The following is a 20,154-nucleotide window of genomic DNA, read 5'->3' as shown; positions in this document are numbered from 1 at the left end:
GGACCATACATTAATTGACAACAAATGAGATACACATTTCCCTCTTTAAAGCTTTAAAACCTATTTCCAATCACATGTATATTTGGTATGTGTTGCCACAATTTTTTCTTCTCAATTTTTATATTAATCTCATGTTTTAGATTAATCAAACTTTCTTCTTCAGTACAAAAATGGTATCATCAGCAGCATTACTCTATAAAAGTAATTATTATGTCATGCTGCTATGCATATGCTATGGATTATCAAGTCTGTGTCATACAGAAAATACACCACTTATAAAGATACCGTGAGTGACTTTCAATAGATTAGCCCTATTCCTTTTCTGTTTTAGGTAACAGGTGTCATGGGAAGTAATATATGGCATAGCATACACACAAATATACTGGATCTACAAATGTTTAAATAAAAAAGTTATTTTGTATTTGGAATGATAACACACTAAATCAATATTAAATAATTTTAATTAATGTAAAACATACAGTTACTAAATAAAATACCTAACATTGTCTATAGCTTGACTTATTGTCGCTTCTTTGTTTGTTTAGTCTTTGTATTTGCTGTTTTCGTAGCTGAGCCTCCACTTAAAAGGTTTGTTATTACTTCCGACATCTCAGGCATTTCCGACATCTTTGCTAGATTTGTGATTTGTCTCAAATCCTCCTTAGTTTCCGGATCATTCATCATTTTAGGCAACACCATAATGAGAAGCAGTGGTAATATCATCATGATAACCATAGGGTTGAATAAAAAGTCAGTTAACCTCCACTGTTCACGTATTTGGAAATACCTGAACTTAGACAACGCCTTCATTCTTAGAGGATACGGAACTTGGATAACTTGCGATGTCTGAATGTAGTTGACTCTTCGAGCTCGATATTTTCCTTTAGAATTGATTTCCACGCGTGCCGGCTCGTACATATAGTCTGGATGTACGACTTCCACCACGTACGAACCCGAGGGAATGTTGTGTATAGCGAATGATCCATCCTCTTTAATAAATCCGATATATTCCCCACCATTCACATGGATCCTCGTTTCCACTTGCCAATTATTATGATCGTCCTCTTCTGATGGAAATACACGGCCTTCGATAACATATCTACCACTGCCAACATCTTCTTCTGCAGAGTTGATCGCGTTTGATGTAAATGCAAAGAAAGAAAGCAAGATAGCAACTAATGATGGTATTTCATTCATTTTATATTCCAATATAGATCTATGGTCACAGATCACTCGCAATTCTAACAATCCTTTTAAATGTTTATAATTAGACTAAGTAGCTTTTTTCTTCATACAATCATCTTAAGATATATCTTATTAGGTTTAACCATCAGTGAGTGACATGACTTGGTTATAAAAGTCATTTGACTTTTGGGTTACATTGCCAGACTGTTAAATTTGTTACAAAAATAGTAGTTAAAATGCTTAAACATTCTAAACTATCAAAAAATACACAGGTGCTTATATTTTAAAAAACCCAATAATTTTAAGGATTTTTACTCGAATACTAAAATTAATACCAATATTTGATATGGTCATGGCAATAATAATAACAATTTCTTAGTTGGCACATGTATATAATTACATATAGTGAAATTCGTATTTAATAATTTTGTCTAGCCAGTGTTGGATATTTAAAAAAAAATTGTTAAGATTTTAACTGATGTTTATTTAAAATATATATGGTAATTTTAATGATATAATGTTAACCTTAAAGAATCATAAAAAGTAGATTGTTTTTGTAGTTAGTGGTTCGTTTAAATATAAATCATCAAGTTTTCCAGTAACCCCCGTGACAAGCCTTCTAATAAAAGATCATAGAACTTTTTGTTTTATATCGTTCTGAAATTGAAAAGCTATGCGTTTAATTCAAATAAAATCTTTATATTTATCTCGTCACAGACATAATCTGAAATGATTACTATCATATTTTCGTACTTATACAAAATTAGAAGAAAGAAGACTTTTTACATCTTTTAATTTGTCTTAAAAAATAAACGTAAATTCAAAAAGAGAAATTAAAAATACAATTGATTTATTTGTCATTTTCATCTTTTTGTTAATGCTGTTTTTTAAATTTTTTTAAAATTTAAATGTGTATATCTTTCTTAACGTCTGTTTTTAATTATTTCATGCTACACATATAGAAACCCGTGTTGCCGCACGTCAGTAAAGGTTATCGACGTTATCAGGCATTATTTCTTTATTTTGTTTACCGTTCGCTAATGTTGTTCCGCCAATAGTATTATCGACGGCGGTACAGAATAATGTGGACAGTCTCTTTGAAATATCGATCTTAGACGGACAACTACGTATTTTTAAATTAGGCTACAAAATTTATCGTATTTATCTTTACAAAGATGTTACGATTAATCACAATATTTCTTTTATTATGTGTGATAAATAAAATTAATTGCATGACTATTGTAAACCCCGGACCAAAGTATCCGCCCACCAAAGGAGAGGTATGGCCAAAACCTCAATATGAAAGCACGGAGGATATTTACTACGTTTTCAACCCTTCAAATTTTAAAATAAAAGTAAGTGATTTATATTGATTCCTTTTTTAAAAACATATTTATTGATTCGGTAAATATTCTCTTATATCTATCAAGAAATACCTATCGCAATCTAAAAGTTGTTTGTTGAAATTATTGATTTTTCTTTATCGTGTCGCAATTTCGGAACCATATCAAAGTGTACTTTTAAGATTATATCTCCGATATAATTTAACACTACTTTTTATTTAGATCGAAGGAATGCAATGATAAAAGTGGTTTTTAGTTTTAAGGCTGACAAATATTTATTTAAAATTATGTGCTGAGAATACTTTTTTTTTAATTAATAAAAAGCTTTCGACGCGATGTTTTTCCCGCCAAAATAGTACATTCGATTTGTATTTAGAATAGGCCAACCATATTTGATATTTTTACAACGAGATTTGCGCAATTTGCTATAAAAGCATTGATTAAGTACATTCCACTGTCCGGTGAACGACCTGTTGTTGTTGTTTTTTTTTATCTTTAACATTAATCGTTAAGGAAAAATAAATAGTCACTCTTTCTTTATTGAAATTTATGAAAGAATTAAGACGCAATTTTGAGTCGTCATTTATTTTAACATAATACGTAGTAAGCTACCGCCGGCTCAGTAATGCTGATCTGCTGAGAAGAACTAGTCAAGAAACTCTACATTTGCACTTTTTAAATGAAAATTAACAATTTTTAATGTGTACATTGTAATGTCCACCATATAAATGAGTCAGCAGACCAAGTTCCACGCATTGCGATCAACTAGACCAGAGTTCCCCAAACTTTTTTGTGTCGTAGACCCCTTGCCATGTTTTTCGCTGTTTGGTAGACCCCTTACTTACCTGATATTGATTTCATGTAAATTTCTAACTGTAGTGAAGTTTAGTGTTAAAAACTTAAAGTAAAAAAACATATTAATTAATACATTTATTAATTGAATTAAAATTAAAACTACTCAAAATAAAATTTTGTATTTGTTATGTAAAATATATGTAACTTTAAATAAACATAAAATAAACTATAAATAAAATAACATAAGCAATAAATCAATATTTTTAGTAAGAAGGATGAACCTGATGCTTTAATAATAAATTATCAACATTTGGCGTCAATTTTGTAAGGGTTAATCTTAAATCTCCTCGGCTAATGATGTCCAGTCTGTTTCTTTATATTATTATTTATAAATATGTTTTGATATTTTAAGATAGTACGATGTAAGTAAATAGGTACTATCAGTGTATGTGTTGAGATCCACTATCGTGGACCCCCATATTCATTTTATGGACCCCAAATTTTTTATCGCTGACGTAGACCCCTTGCAGGTTGTCATAGACCACTAGGGGTCGACAAAGACCACTTTGGGAATCACTGAACTAGACCCTCTCGAATGCTATGATAAGATTTATTTAATGAAATACTTTTAAATTTAGATTTAAAACAAAAAAAGAAAGCTCTGAGATATCTCGTGGAACTTTATTATATATATGTACACTAAGACGTATGGTTTAAAATTTTATTAACAATGTGTTTGTGCAGGTAACGAACCATACATGTGTTATCCTGACATGTGCTATCGAACGATATTCGTATATCGTAAAAACGAAGTCAGGAGTCCGCCCACGAGAGCCAGTTCCGGGACAGCGGAGGGAGCGCGAGGTGTCGGGGGATCCTCAACCGGATGCTCTCCGCGAGCTTCATATAGAACTCACGGCACCATGCGAAGACTATCCATATTTAGAAATGGACGAAAGCTGTAAGTTTTTTAACTGCCTTTCTGACTTGTGTTTATAATCTGTGCATAATTTAGGCCTGGTAGACTCGTCCTCAGTCCACTTTCACTAGATAGACCGTTAACATAGTAAAGAGAAGTAAGAAAAGGACCAATATTTAGTCATTTCCGCACATGCAGTCGCAGTCATCGTGTTTCACTCCTCCACGGGGCATCTTTAGGCCAAGCACAGAGTACTGGCACTAATCGGTGTAACATAACTCCTAAAGATGCCCCGTGGAGGGGTGAAACACGTGTTGAGTGATTTAACTGGTTGGCGGGCGGTGCATTTTGTTGCACGACTACCACTGCATGTGCGGAAGTGGCTAAATATTGGTCCTTTTCTTACTTAGGATGGACTTCCGCAAAATAACGCTGGATTCCAATAAATAGTAAAGAGATTAATTATTACAATATTCTGGAAGGGAGGCGACGGAATAGAGTTGATGTATGAAAGATAAGGTAAAAAAAGGAATGGAAGATAATGTGAACGACAACATGGAAATAAGAAAATTTTATTATAAATGTGTCCCTGCTTACACGGCAGGGGGGAATGAGCTCTCCAAAGAAACGGGATCCAAGTAGGAAAAGCATATTAAAGATATAAAAAAAAAAATTGTTAAAATTCTTATGTAAATAAAAGACTGTCCTCCCATGATTGAGGTTGAACGTGGTGCAAAAACACGAGGCCATACAAAAAGTGTAGCAAAGATAAGAACAACCCAAGATCGATCATCGTGGTGATCTTTTGGGGGAACAATACCTCTCAGTGAATACACTTGGCTTTATAAAGTGTTTTCGTTGTTGGATGCATAAATCTCGATAAATGCGTGGCAGAAATACAGGCGTGGCGCTTGTGGGATTCTAGGTGCGGTAGGCCTTGGAGATAACAACAACACAAAGTCCAAAGTAGAAGTGCGTATATTGATCAAACTTGGCCCATATTTATACCAATTTTTAAAACTATTAAAACTATAAAAAAATCGCCGGCCTCTATCGCCCGATACATCTCTATGATCCGTAGTATGTAATTAAATATTTAATGGAATCAGGCGTTACCTTGCGGAAGTCCATCCTAAGTAAGAAAAGGACCAATATTTAGCCACTTCCCCGCACACGCAGTGGTAGTCGTGCAACAAAGTGCACCGCCCGCCAGCCCGCTGACAAATGCGCATGCAGCAAATAATGCGAATTACCCAACTAGCACCGTTAAATCACTCAACATGTGTTTCACCCCTCCACGAGGCATTTACAGGAGTTAAGTTACACCGATTAGTGCCAAACACAGAGTGACTCTTTCTGAACTCACTCTGCGGAAGTGGCTAAATATTGGTCCTTTTCTTACTAATAATTAAATAAAAAGATTATAAAGCGCTCTGGTGGGGGAATTTATTAGATGCGCCGCTGAAGACGACGCTATATAGCTTCTGTTTAAAGTGACAGTGCTACTTAAGGTCTCTCACTCGTGGGCTTTATTTTGTATTCGCACGTTAGTTCATTTAAGACAAGCTATCTAATATTCCACCGGTTTTCCAATCCGGTAATATTATTAGTGAAGTCACAGCCTGGGCCGAGAGGTTCCAGTGGTAGACCTCAAGGCAAACGCCTTCCGCGCTTTGCCCTCTCAAACCCACGAAACATTAGCCAAAAATCTTTGTGAATTTAGTCACAATGAAAAATTCTAAAATCTTAGAGGAATCTCCATGATTCCAAAGTATATTTTATCTGTTGCATGTCCACATGAACAAATATACTGACCATTTTCAGTAGTCGCTCCATTTTTTTTATTCCATTTCTAATGGTAATAAAATTTATCATAATAGTAGAATCAATACAATACCATCAGAGCGTAAATTTCCATTACTGGCGTAATTAGGTTTTAAATTCTCAATTACAACATGTCGAGCAAATCAATGAACTAGAAATTAATAATAATAAACTGATTATTCAACAACGTATACGTGTTAAAAATAATTACATAAATATTAAAGAACTGACGTTGTCAGCATAGAGATGCGCCCTTTGACAGCCCTTCGGTTCTTCCCCTACAAAAAACTAAGCCTTCGGAGTCGTAAAACCCAGCCATCACGCCCTTCTTTAAAAACCTAAACAGTGGTGTTTTGCGTAGAGATCCTTACCTAGCACTAGCTTTAGCGACTATGAAACGGATTATGGGCCAAACTGATCTTGAAACCTTGTGACTGTACAACCAGGGTTTAGGGTAGTGGAACGGGGATCTACTCTGGGAAAAATTGGAAGCTGAAGTTCCATCGGTAGGTTGGTGCGTTCTACGATGCCAAAGATAGGAATAAGTAGCCCAGCATGACGAAGACGACTACTTATCCAGAAGATCACAACCCTTCTCAACCATCGCGGCTACTACGCCACAAAAGAGGAAACAGACGCTTCCATCTCTGCTAATAGGCCTCTTTGCCTCTAAATAGGCTCATCAAGCACGCCCATTTCAGCCAACTCTACGGTCAGGTCTCTTCAGTTTCCAAACCCTCGCTCCACCCCTTGAAGGATGTCATTGTAGGGGAGCTTAGTTTGATTGGATTGGTCTTTCTCTAAGCGCTAACTCTAAAACATTAAAAATAAACCGTAATATGAAAAAGGTATGAATAAATAAACATTAAACCACTTAATTTGCGTATGCAGTGTAATATCATGAAAATATTTTAATTGTAAAACACCATTTATATTTGTTGACATACAGACTGGATGAACATCTCCTCTACATCATCACTGAAGAGCGCCTCCGTGTGGGGGATAATGCGGGGCTTGGAGACGTTTGCGCAAAAGTTCTACCTTTCCGATGACATGAATGTAAGTTGCTGAAGAAGCTTTGCTTTGAAACTTTTATATATCACTTGTATTTCAGATCTGCAAACTATGAAATTTATGAAAATGAAATATTGGTGTAAAACCTTTAATTGTATGAATGTTAAGCTCGTTTACTATCAAATATACGGCACTCTATCAAAAAATATAAGGTTTCAAAAATATTAAACATCGTAATGATAATATTGTAAAAAAAACTTCGAGGGGTACAGGGGGGTAGTACAGGCCCCTCGTCCCGTAATTCGATGTAAAGAAAAACACTTGCCAGATGGTTAAACTTATATAATATCACAGAACAATAAATCTCAATCTGAGTTACAAGTATTTTTTGTTGAACAACAGTTGAAGCTACACGTCCGCTCGGTAGCGCGGCGCGTCGGAGAGAAGTCGAGTTGTACCGAGTGTAGGATGGAGCATGCAAAAACAGATGCGTTCATAGATAATAAATTTGGGTGCGTTCTAATGAACGCCACAACCTTAATTTTGACCAGTCGCGTTCAAATAGCAAAAGTAAATACTGGCGTGGTCCTTGAGGGGATCTTCCTAGGGCCGGTAGGCAGGGGCGGCTTAACCTATAGTGCAGGGTGTGCAATGGACACGGGCGCCGCCGTCCATGGGGGCGCCGCGGCGCTCCCTGAGACAAGTTCTATGGGCAGCGAAACAGAAATTCGATACATTTTGCTTCTATTTCGCTGACCTTAAAATACAAGACTGAACATGAACTATCGCGGTTCGCCGCTTATTTTTTATTAATAAGTCTATAAGCATTAAAGCGTTTATATGTATAACTAATCATCCTGTATATTACATTGTTAATTTAAACAACTTAGTTTGTCGACTTGAAATAAAATAATGTACCAACTAATATATAATTGAGTAAAACTTCCAAATTGTATTGTTCATATGTATAAATTTTAGCTGTGTATGTATACCCATAAGAGAAAATTGTAAAAAAATATAAAACGCTGTCGTGCTACGCAGATGGGAGAAGAAAGATCCGTTTCAAATAGCGGCAACCCTCTCCCGACTGTCTGCGTTTAGTAAAAGCAAAAAAAAAATGTAAAAAATTCCACTAGCGATAGAAATTAGAATTTATAGAAAAAATTAACTTAGTTTATATAATTAAATTGAATGTTTTAGGAAATAAGAATAAACGCATCGCAAGTATACGATTATCCCCGTTACCCGCATCGAGGTCTGTTGTTGGACACCTCGCGACACTACATATCGCTGTCCAACATCCTGAAGACCTTGGACGCGATGTCCATGAACAAGATGAACGTGTTCCACTGGCACATCGTGGACGATCAGAGTTTTCCTTACCAGAGCGAAAAGTTCCCCGGCTTGAGGTGAGTGCTGACAATCGAATATATAAAATTCTCGTGTCACGGTGTTCGAACTTTTGAACTCCTCCTAAACGGCTTGACCGGCTTTTACCAAATTTTATATGCGTTTTCAGTAGATCTGAGAATCGGCTATTATCTATTTTTCATACCCCTAAGTGATAAGGGTGGTCCACCCCTAAATTATTTTTTTAGTTTTTAGACAATTTTTTTGGTTTTTATTTTATTATGATACAGCATACAAAAATACATATAACCTTAAATTTTCACCCCTCTACGATCAACCTTTTTTTTTTTGTTAATTAAAACCCTATTTTTTTTTTGCAAAACAACGTTTGCGGTAACAGCTAGTTTTTATATACTACTCTTACTATCTTGCCGAAAAAATAAAACATAATAACGAAAAAAGTATGATTATATAAATATTTAATCTCAAATCAAAATTGTTACTATAAAATTCATATGTACTATATGATACTGATAAAAAGTACAGTGATTTTTTTTATTGAAATTTAATTTAGTTTAGTTTATTTATTTTTCAAAACGCATCACCATATAAAGCGTACTTTTGCCAACGCTTTTTCCAGTCTTTGAAATAGTTGGAATAGTCTTTTACCGGTATAGCCTTCAAGACCTTCGATTCGGTTTTTATATCCTCATTAGTGTTAAAACGACGTCCCCGTATTGTCCTATTGATACATAATGGAATCAGGCGTTACCTTGCGGAAGTCTATCCTAAGAAAGAACAGGACCAATATTTAGCCACTTCCGCACATGTAGTGGTAGTCGTGCAAGAAAGTGCACCGCCCGCCGGCCCGCTGATAAATGCGTATTCGGCAAACAATGCGAATTACACAACTGCCACCGAAAAATCACTCAACACGTGTTTCGCCCGTCCACGGGGCATCTTCAGGAGTTATGTTACACCGATTAGTGCCAAACACAGAGCGAGCTGGCGGGCGGTGCACTTTGTTGCACTACTACCACTGCATGTGCGGAAGTGGCTAAATATTGGTCCTTTTCTTACTTAGGATGGACTTTCGCAAAATAACGCTTGATTCCATTAAATATTCCTATGATTGATGATGATGATATTTCGAGGACTGAAGAATGCGTTGACAAATGTGCGCTGTATCGGACGCGAAGTACTTTGAAGGAGGTGTAAAGGATTTGTAAGAATAAATAAAATATTTACATTTTATATTTAATATATATAAAACTGTTTAAGGCAGTCTTCGGGCGCGACCACTGCAAACAGTTTCTTACTTGTCTTATTGAGTTTTCTGAATAGCTAGAAATAGCACCGAAGCTAAATTAGGCGAATAAGGTGGTTGTGGAACGATGAGTCGAGTTTTTGGAAAAAAAAAGTCACAAAGAAACAATGCAGTATGACAAAACATCCTTCAAAGTTATTCGGGCGAAGCCAAAAGTTATTCAAGCTTTTGACAGACAGTCCTACCAACCTAGGAAAAAAATATTACCTGCCTTCTTATTGTTCGCGAGTTTTAAATGACAGTTACACCTTACTTTGTGATCATAGTATGCCGTCGAGACCGCATAGTTATATTTGGTAAACATATTGTTACGTACTGTTGGTTTTGACTCGAAATGAAACACCACTGGTTCACAAGGAGTCCTTTATTCACAAATCAGATGGTCACCCTACTTTAACAAAAAGCATACGCTTCCAAATCGTTCAAGAAATCGCTGTCCAAATAACTTGCCAAATAGTCACTCTGTATCGCTGGTCGTAGATCTTAACCTAAATTGATTCAGGCGTTACCTTGCGGAAGTCCATCCTAACCAAGAAAGAGACTAGTGTATAGCTACTTCCGCTATGCAGCAGTAGTCGTGCAATGAAGTGCACCGCCCGCAAGCCTGCTAATAAATGCGAAACACAACTACCGCCGTTAATTCACTCTACACGTGTTTCACCCCTCCACGGGGCATCCTCAAGAGATGTTACACCGACCAGTGCCAATCAAACAGCGCGAAATACGACTGACAAAACGTCACATAGATAGCGTGTAACAGAGATAGTGCTCTAAGAAGCCGAAATTAGCCGATTGTATTTTTCCAAAGGTCGATGTGCAATATTTATTGCCGTATGTTTTCACCCACCTTCATAAATTTATCTCTGCAGCGCCTAAACGATTAACTAGTAGAGAATGCCTTTGGAACTAAGTTCGCCGTTATAAATAATTATTTAAATATGTCTGTGATTATGAAATTTGAAGTATATTTAAAAAAATGAAATGCCGAAGCTGCCCCAAAAATCGAAAAGAAATTTAAAATTCTGAAAACATTATCTATTAATTTTACCATATATCATGCATACTAACGCTTGCAAGTTGCAATTATATATAGTACACCTCTGTTTATGAAATAAAATTGAGACACTTTATATACAATTGTATATAAAGTGTTTTAAATAAATAAAATCAATATGAAGTTTTGCAATTGTTTTTACAATTGAATATTGAAGTAATAGCTCTCTACATAATCCTACATTAAAACGTGAATGCCTTTCCTTATATATAGCATAAACACTGTTGTATTGTATCGGATGCGTAACAGGAAAATACAACAAATAAACTCTTTGTTGATTGCTACATAATTACTGTTTTTAGTAGTCACATTGTAACAGTCAAGGACTTTATAGCAATCTGTTAAAAATATCTGCCCTCATAGACTGTTCTGCAGAAATTATTTGCCTGTCATATTAAAATATAAAATTAAATTTATTTTAGGAATTTTAGATCAGAAGTGCTATAAACCAGGGGTGGACAACCTTTTCAATCAAGGTGCCAATTTAATTTTTAAAATTTATTTGCCGGTTCGCAAATAAAGAATAGATAAAAAAATGTAAAATTTAAAATAAATTAAGTTTTCTTATAAATTGCACATTTCTATTGCATGTTTGATCAAATCGCGCTTAAGTTGACACAAATAATTTTTTGAGTTTATTTTCTAACATTTAATTATAATTAATTTCATATTGTTATATGTTAGTGTTTATGGTAAAAGGTGTATTAAGAAGGTAAATTAAGAAGGTACAAATTCAATTTTCGAAATGCGTGGCGAGTCGCATAAACATGTCAAGAGGGCCGCAAGCAACCTAAAGGCCGCGTGTTGCTTATCCCTGATATAAATATTAAAAACAAGGAAGCTACAATATTTATGTCTTGTGATAATAATAATAATAAAGCCCTTTATTCTGAAATTAGTATTTACAAAATAATCTATTGCTACACATTTTAAAACTAAATTTATTTTTAAAGTATGTCTCTAATTTCAGTGTGCCTGTTGGCATAGGCCTCCTCCAAAAACTTGATTTGTGTTTAGTTGCGTTTGTGTCTGTAAACTTCATGATGTCTTGTGATAAGTAACTTTAAATACGAACTACTGCAACTCGTATAAGGTAAATAAAATTCACTAATATTTATCCACTTCAAACACAGAGTCTCTGTGTTTAGCACTAATCGGTGTAACATAACTCCTGAAGATGCCCCGTGGAGGGGTGAAACACGTGTTGAGTGATTTAACGGTGGTAGTTGGGTAATTCGCATTGTTTGCCGCATGCGCATTTGTCAGCGGGCTGGCGGGCGGTGCACTTTGATGCACGACTACCACTGCATGTGCGGGAAGTGGCTAAATATTGGTCCTTTTCTTACTTAGGATGGACTTCCGCAAGGTAACGCCTGATTCCATAAATAAAATTCCCGAAAAGCATAGTGTGGATACAAGATAGCCGTCTTCTGGTTAGAAAATGTATGGCAGCGGTTTGGAAAGAGCGTCCTTTCGATTTTCAAAAACAATAATTGATTGTTAAAAATTATAATTGTCCTAGAAATGTTCAGTGGACTTTTTACAAGTGAATAGCTGATGATGAATGTTTTGGAGAACTGAGCATGTTTAGGCCGCCGGCGAGGATAATTTAGTGCATTCTTAATTCAAAGGGACTAAATACTGTTTTTTGTTTCGTTTTTTAGTTCAAGCGGCGCCTTTCATCCTTCCATGGTGTACACTAAGGATGACATCGCACGAGTCGTGGAATATGCACGTGTCCGGGGCATAAGGGTCCTGCCCGAGTTCGATGTACCTGGTAAGGTTTCATTTATTTCTTCTTAATCTTCTTTTCAGCCGATAAACGAACGCTGATCATCATCGGTCTACCTAGTGAAGGGATTTTCTTACGGGACGCTTATGATACGCACAAGCGATGTGCAATTTTTTGTGCTACGTTTGTTTCCTTGATTCTTCTGCGGATTTTCCCAGTTCTGGTTAATTCTTGCAGCGAAACTGCAAACATTATCCTCTCCATTGCTCTCTGGGTGAGATGAAAATTAAATATATAGTTTATAAAATTTTATACGTAATGCTTTTTGTTTACAGATTGTATTACTATATTATTAAAAAAAAATTGTATTTTAAAAGTAATTTTATACTTGACACTTTGAATGAACTATACATAAGCATGAAAAAACTAGAGCGAAGGACTTAGATTAGAGGCAGTAAAAATTTGCGTCATTCGCGGCGTGCGGGTCTAGTCGGAGTTGCGATCGGCCAAATGCCCCGGGAATTCCCCGCGGCACAACCATTACGAACATCGATTAGTATTACAAAATAAATCTAATAAATTATTTTGTTTAATAAATCCAGGTTATCTAAATAATATCAATTTAAATATTTATCGATTTCCAGGTCACACGAGATCATGGGGCAACGCGTACCCCAACATCCTCACGGAGTGCTACAGGGGCAACGACGTGATCGGTCTGGGGCCAATGAATCCGATCAGGAACGTGACGTACAAACTGATCCGGGAACTATTCCAGGAGGTTCAGGCTTGGTTCCCCGACAAGTACCTGCATGTTGGCGGTGATGAAGTGGATACAGATTGCTGGTGAGTTACCACAGGATACGGTTAGTAATCCTGATGGTGTGTTGTATGTATGATGGTTATTAAAGTGTGGTGGTATAAGAACAAACGATGTATTTTTGGAGATTTATAATTTCAAGAAATTTACTCAATAATAGGTGACTCCTACCACTAAGGACATAATTAGGTCACGGAAAGTCTTTGAAATCGGGCAGCACAGAATTGGATATCGTGGCGATTTTTGAGGGAGGCCTATACCTTGCAGGAGGTATCCATCAGCTGAAAAGAAGATGAGACTCCTAAACTGTGATATTATTTAAACCATAACACTTACTATCCTTTTTTGTTTTTCAAAAATTTTGTTTTTTCATTTGGTTTTTGTTAGGTTATGGGTCCGATTGCATTAGATAGCGTTGTTTGAGTCTCTTCCGCCATTTCTTCCAACGCTGACGATTTCCAAAATGGCATTAATATTAGTCAAACAGCAACTGACACATCATATTTGGAACCCATTTTTTCAAAACTCTCCTTCTTCCTCTATCATGGTATACCAAGGACTAAGAATACAATTATTCACCAGATATTATTATTATCATGCTCCTCTCTCATCCTGCCTAATATCTTCCATTTATATCTCCGTTTTTACCTTCACAATACCTTGCATTCCTTTTCTGATCTTTTCTTTGGTATTTCGCCTTATTTCCATCGCTTTCCCTGTGGTATCGTCTACATTTTTTCACATTTATTGGCCTTAGTTTACCAAGTCAAGGTTTGGAACTCTCAGACACCCTTGAGTTGGATAACACGGATTATGCTTTCTAATTAACAGTCCAAGCAGAGGTCTCTTTCTTGGACTCATGCGCTAGATCACATCCTGGAGCGGCCAACCTAAGAAATCTGAAAGCTCGACTGCCTCTCAATTTGGTAATCCAGCAGACAGATGCGGCTTCAGCCATGGCTCCGAAGAAAGCCCCCGTGTTATTACCAAGATAAAGGTTTCACGGCTGAGCGCCTTTTGTACTCCGCCATTTCTAAGTATTTCTTACAGTTGTGTTTGTTAGTACAATCAGAAATAAATACATTTAAAAAACTTTTAAGTTAAATGGTTTTTTGATACCCATATTGTGGTGGTTGTGGAAAAATATGTACCCAGTCCGCCATATTAGAACGGCGTCCATCTTGAATTTTAAATTTTGACATAATCATCGTGTTTTACTAGTGTAGCCCTTTCATTTGATACCCATATTGAGGGGGTTAAGGAAAAATATGTAATCCGCCATTTTGTATCGGCGGCCATTTCAGATTTATAATGTTATTGATTTTATTATATTGTATTGTCATCTAAATTAAATGTGTGTACCAAATTTCAGATCAATCTGACAACGGGAAGGTGCTTATATTTCAATTTATAATTTTGACCCAAATAAATAAACAAATAAATTCCGTACGGGTCGAACTAAATAAAACCTTAATAACATTACTCAATCCTAAAATATATTTTATAAGGTGCTTTCGAGAAATGTTCCAATAAATTCTTTATACGTACAATTTCCTTTAAGCGTTATCCGTTTTTACGTTGTCTCACGCAGGCGATCGAACCCTGAGATCCGCAAGTACATGCGCGACAACAACCTCAACGCCGGCATGCTGCACGCACTGTTCATGGACAACATCATTCCGCTGATTGGCAAAGGCTCCAAGGTCATCGTCTGGCAGGTGAGTCCGCAACTGCTCCGTCCTCATCTCACCTGAACAAGGGGGCTCAAAAATTAGTGCCAAACACAGAGTTAACTAATCGGTGTAACATTACTCCTGAGGATGCCCCGTGGAGGGGTGAAACACGTATTGAGTGATTTAACAGTGGTAGTTGTGTTTCGCATTGTTTGCCGCACGCGCATTTATCAGCGGGCTGGCGGGCGGTGCACTTTATTGCACGACTACTGCTGCATGGCGTAAGTAGCTATTATTGGTCCTTTTGTTACTTAAGATCTACTTCCGCAAAATAACGCCTGAATCCACTAGATATAAAAATAATTTGCGCAAAACAGATGTCCACTGGGGTCTGAGAGTCAGTGAAGACTGCGGATCTGTAAGCGCAGCGTCGTACGTTCATCTACAAGATAGAACGACGACCTTGTTAAAGTCATCGGAAGACAAAGGATCCAGGCCGTTTCCAACTGGTCCTATTGGACTTGTATAGCGAAGACCTATGTCTAGTGGATAACCTCACGGTTGAAATGATAATTACATTTATTCATCTAACACCTTTATAGCGCTCATTAAAACTTTTTTAATAGCCTAATTACGGTTCTATTGTAATGCATTATGGTTTACAACGTATTTACTAAATCTTATTGTGTTGACTTAAATGTATGGTTTGTATGGGAGGAGAAAAATTTGGTTATTAGGATAATTTATGAATTTTTTGTTATTTTTTCTTTATAACTTTTTTTTGTGCTTTATCTTAATTATTAAAAATGATTGTGTATATAAAATGATAAATTTGTAAAATATATGTGGGTAGAGTGATTTTTATGAACTGTTTTTGAAATAGGAAGCAAGATTTCTTTAAATTTTTCATATTATAACCATTGTATTATACTCTGTATGCAGGAAGTTTTCGATGAAAACGTACCGCTTCGGAACGGGACGCTGGTGCAAGTTTGGAAGTCTCTCTTCGTCGACGAAATGGTGAAAGTATGTAATATTTCAAACGGCTTTTTTTGTATTAGTTCTTGGTCCTTCAAGAACGAACATCAGCTCTGGAACGAAGTTCTAAAGCAGAGTTCCCCAAACTTTTTTGTGTCGTAGACCCCTTGCCATGTTTTTCCGTTTTGGGTAGACTTACCTGATATTGATTTCCTGTAAATTTCTAACTGTAGTGAAGTTTGGTGTTAAAAACTTATGTAAAAACACATGTTAATTTATACATTTATTAATTGAATTTAAATTAAAACTACTACTTCTAGGTACTTTTATAAATAATGTAAATGTTTTGATATTATAAGATAGTATGATGTAAGTAAATAGGTACTATCAGTGTATGTGTTGAGATCCACTATCATGGACCCCCAAATTTTTTTTCGCTGACGTAGACCCCTTGCCGGTTGTCATAGACCCCTAGGGGTCGATATAGACCACTTTGGGAATCACTGTTCTAAAGCAACATTGGTAGCGTTATTTATAATTTGGTTATGTAGACTGAAGTGCATGGGGTCGATGACGGTGAACGACAATGCTTTGCAAAAGAGGCCTTTTTAAACCTACTAAAACTTTTTGTTATATACCAAGCTGTTTGATAGTGCGACTTATTTTTCGAAATTTGAAATTTTTTTGCGAGCCATTTAAAACGCAAAAGAATATTTTATAAAAAAAATCATAATTATTTTTAATTATTGAAACAAAAGTACAATAAATGTGAAGTTAGATATAGTACACACGTATATGACAGCACTCCTAACAATACTTAAGATGTTGGTTAGTTAATTATGATCGGTGCTTGGATTTCGCTAATGTTATGGTAGAATAATAATAATTATTATTTACACCGGTAATTTGTTTAGATTTCCCAGGAGCTGATATGTTATATAAATTAGGGTTATATAAATTTAAATATTGAAATAATTCTTCAATCAATCGGAGACAAAAATAATCGTTCAAAGAGCGCATGTGGCTCACGAGCCGCAGTTTGGCCACCTCTGTTATATGCTATAATTTGCTATAAGCATGCTATAATATAACTTTCAATTTAAAAAAAAATCACAATTAAAAGACAATTGAAATTAATAAATACATTCTAGTGGGCACCGTAAGTGCTGAAGACTAGACATAGTGTTATATTTTTTAGAGTGGTACTTTGAAGACCTGAACATTCGAAATTAGTAAATGATCTCTTGTGGGCGTGTCCTGGGCATAGTCACAATATATATGGCACTGTATGAAAACTGTATGATTGTATTCTAGGTGCTGCAGGCTGGACAAAAAGTGATATTTTCTTCGGCGTGGTATTTGGACGACTTGAACAGCGAGTGGTCGAAGCTGTACGGTTCGGACCCGAGGCAGATGGTGCGTGACGCCACTGGCAGCGACAGCCTGCTACCGAACATCGTGGGCGGCGAGGCCTGCATGTGGAGTGAGATGGTGGACGACCGCAACGTCATACCTCGGTAACTTGTTGCATTATTATCATCATTTCAGCCATGGAACTGGTTGGACTGGACCTTCCCGTTAGAATTGGCCTGCATTCAGCGTTTTCCTTGTCTGGGTAGACGTTGAACACTGTGCTTGGCGATTTGTGATCACTTTTTCTGGGCTTTATGTGACTTGGTCGTTGCAACTTGAACATGCCAATCTGCTGAACTCTATCATTTCTGATATCATCTGGTAGAGAGAGAAATCCCAAACACAGCCCTCTTCATGGTGCGTTGAACGGCTGTGAGTTTTGCCTATGAGGCGCGAAGTGAAAGACTACGTTCAGTGTCGTACGTCATTACTGGTGAACAAAGTCAAACATATCACACGAAAAAATGAAGAAAAAATTGTAATTCAGAGTGATTGCTTTATTTTTGTTTTAAAGTACTTATTAAAATCGATTACTTGCAATTTTTTTTTAAATGATCATTCTGAAATGCTTTAATTTTTTTCTATTTGACAGCGATTAGTCAATAACTCTTGACAGTATCAAAAGTCTTTCTGTTTTACTAAAATTTTTACTAATAATTATGAAAATTACAAAATTTGTATCTGTGTGTTGTATAGAGTGTGGCCGCGAGCTAGTGCGGTAGCTGAGCGCCTTTGGAGCTCTGAAGCTGTACATCCTCGCTCCCACTACTGGAATGCTTCTCCCCCCTTGGAGGCCTACCAACGGTTGGAGGAACACGTTTGCCGCATGAACCGGCGAGGGATTGCAGCCCAGCCAGCCAGCGGACCTGGCTTTTGTCTACCCTAAAAACTATCAAGTGAAACTTGCGCTTTGTTATTGTCTATTGCTTCGCCAGTTAAAAAAACCGGAATTTCCGTTCCGATTGTTACGGTTTTCTGCAAGTTTCACATCACTATCAATATGTAGTTTGATAATTGGCGTTTGTTTATTACACTTTTAATTTTTGTATTATTATATATATATATAAATATATATATAAATTTACGGAGTATTTTGCATTTTTTATTTACATCATGTTTTTCTAGCCCGGTAAGATAAGATTTTTGTCATTTTTATGACAAGTATTTAAATAGCTTGGAATTCACAGGATTCATCTAAATCATCATTTTAGACGTCCGGTACTGGAAATAAATCTTTCCCAGAGCTTCTAAAAGAACCGGTTTGAAGGGACCTGCATGCAGCATATTCCTAGGTCCTTAACAAGTCTTCTATCCACCTTAAGAGTGGACGTAGTACTCTGCGCTTGCCATTAATTCTATCTACTCGCCTCAGAAGTCGATCTCCTTTATATATATTTGAGGAAAGTAGTGAAATATAACTCAAGTATGCGAACACAGAAAATCGTTTGAAAAACAATTATGTTGTCAAACATAGTGGTCAATATACAATAATGAAATATCCTAAACACAATGCTAGTAATACACGCTACATCAGCTAACAGTGGATTGTGCCAAGAGACGAAAATGATGGCCCAAGGATGAATTAAAAAATTATGGAGAACACCTAAATAGAATATTCGCGACTACTGAAATAAACTACAAAGGTCAAGAATAAACAATTATAGCTGCAACATGAAAAGAAAAACACGGCGATATTGCGTTTATTCATTATCGTACTATATTTTTATATAGACACTCTACATTTCCACCATTGTTATACGACTGTGGCAAATCTTTATATAGCGCCATCTATAGATGCTGCGCTGAACGAGTCCTGTCACCGAGGCCGCCATTCCCGGGCAGTCAGAAAAAAATGGCGCGAAATGTAGTAACAGAAGCGCTACTCTCGTTAGTTCCGGCATTTGTATATTTTAATTTGAGAACGAATATGTAAGAAATAACTAAACATTTATTTAAAATTAAAAATTATTTATTTTAACAACGGCAGTAATTTTGCGAAATAGCCAGTAAAGGAAAGGCTACATCATCTATTCACAATATAACTGTATGATTTTTTACTGTATACAAAGGTACCATAGACACGTAATCCAAGGCGGAAAACAATTGATATTTAATCTTTAAAGTACGTAAACGATATTAGAGTTTTAGAATTGAAAATATTATATAAATGGCTTTTATTCTAAGCTGAAAGCAAAATTCAATTTTTATTTTAAATGCAATAATTTAAAAAGAAATCTTTAAGTTATGCCAGTTTCTACATAAAAATAACTGCTCATATATGCATTGCTTGTAAAGGAGCTAAAAAGGTTTGCGTATGCATTTGTGTAATTGTGAAAATGTCAGTAATAAAAAATATTTGATTATCAAGCTACTTTTCCCTCCATGACTTTAAAATTTCTAAAATTGTAGACGTACAAATCATGAAACATTTCCAATTTCAATTTATCTTTAAGCAGATTTTTATATATACAAGCTCTTCACGAGACTGTCAACATTAATTATAAAACCTGTACATCAATCTTAGGCTTTAATAAATAAACACTATACCTAATTTAGTTATTTTCTACTAATCCTGGCATTCGAGGTTTGCCAAGTATATCTTGCGACCCTATGTGGTTTTATGCGCGGGTCGGCTGTACTTTACTAACGGATGAGCCACTTAAATAAAAGACTTAAATATGAGGATCAATCACAATCCTAGTTCTTTTAATATAGCTTAGGAGATAT

General features: G+C 35.9%; 2 protein-coding genes across 2 annotated transcripts; one reads left to right on the top strand and one right to left on the bottom strand.

Moving 5' to 3' along the window:
• Nucleotides 1-443: 443 nt before the first annotated feature.
• On the bottom strand, nucleotides 444-1,331 carry EMC7 (ER membrane protein complex subunit 7). Its single transcript, XM_068764641.1, has one exon. It carries the CDS (start codon nucleotides 1,195-1,197, stop codon nucleotides 520-522), a length of 678 nt encoding a protein of 225 aa, XP_068620742.1. The 5' UTR covers nucleotides 1,198-1,331; the 3' UTR covers nucleotides 444-519.
• Nucleotides 1,332-2,163: 832 nt separating this feature from the next.
• On the top strand, nucleotides 2,164-18,472 carry LOC137921803 (beta-hexosaminidase subunit beta-like). The gene is made up of 10 exons (XM_068764640.1): nucleotides 2,164-2,540; nucleotides 4,068-4,284; nucleotides 7,016-7,125; nucleotides 8,281-8,489; nucleotides 12,476-12,588; nucleotides 13,188-13,389; nucleotides 14,955-15,081; nucleotides 15,979-16,062; nucleotides 17,329-17,531; nucleotides 18,124-18,472. The coding sequence occupies exons 1-10, from the start codon at nucleotides 2,361-2,363 to the stop codon at nucleotides 18,311-18,313; spliced, it is 1,635 nt and encodes a 544-aa protein (XP_068620741.1). The 5' UTR covers nucleotides 2,164-2,360; the 3' UTR covers nucleotides 18,314-18,472.
• Nucleotides 18,473-20,154: the final 1,682 nt, after the last annotated feature.

The sequence above is a fragment of the Battus philenor genome, unplaced genomic scaffold, assembly GCF_028537555.1.
Source record: "Battus philenor isolate CCGP_79_NKW_IND1 unplaced genomic scaffold, ilBatPhil1.0.hap1 SCAF_19, whole genome shotgun sequence".
Lineage (NCBI taxonomy): Eukaryota > Metazoa > Arthropoda > Insecta > Lepidoptera > Papilionidae > Battus > Battus philenor.
The sequence above is the reverse complement of the archived record's forward strand: the minus strand, read 5'-3'. Positions and strand labels throughout refer to the sequence as shown.

Coding starts and splice junctions, on each gene's coding strand:
- LOC137921803 (XM_068764640.1), top strand. CDS start 2,361: ATGTTACGATTAATCACAATATTTCTTTTATTATGTGTGATAAATAAA. Junction 4,285..7,015: donor TTTAGAAATGGACGAAAGCT/GTAAGTTTTTTA, acceptor GTTGACATACAG/ACTGGATGAACATCTCCTCT. Junction 7,126..8,280: donor ACCTTTCCGATGACATGAAT/GTAAGTTGCTGA, acceptor TGAATGTTTTAG/GAAATAAGAATAAACGCATC.
- EMC7 (XM_068764641.1), bottom strand. CDS start 1,197: ATGAATGAAATACCATCATTAGTTGCTATCTTGCTTTCTTTCTTTGCA.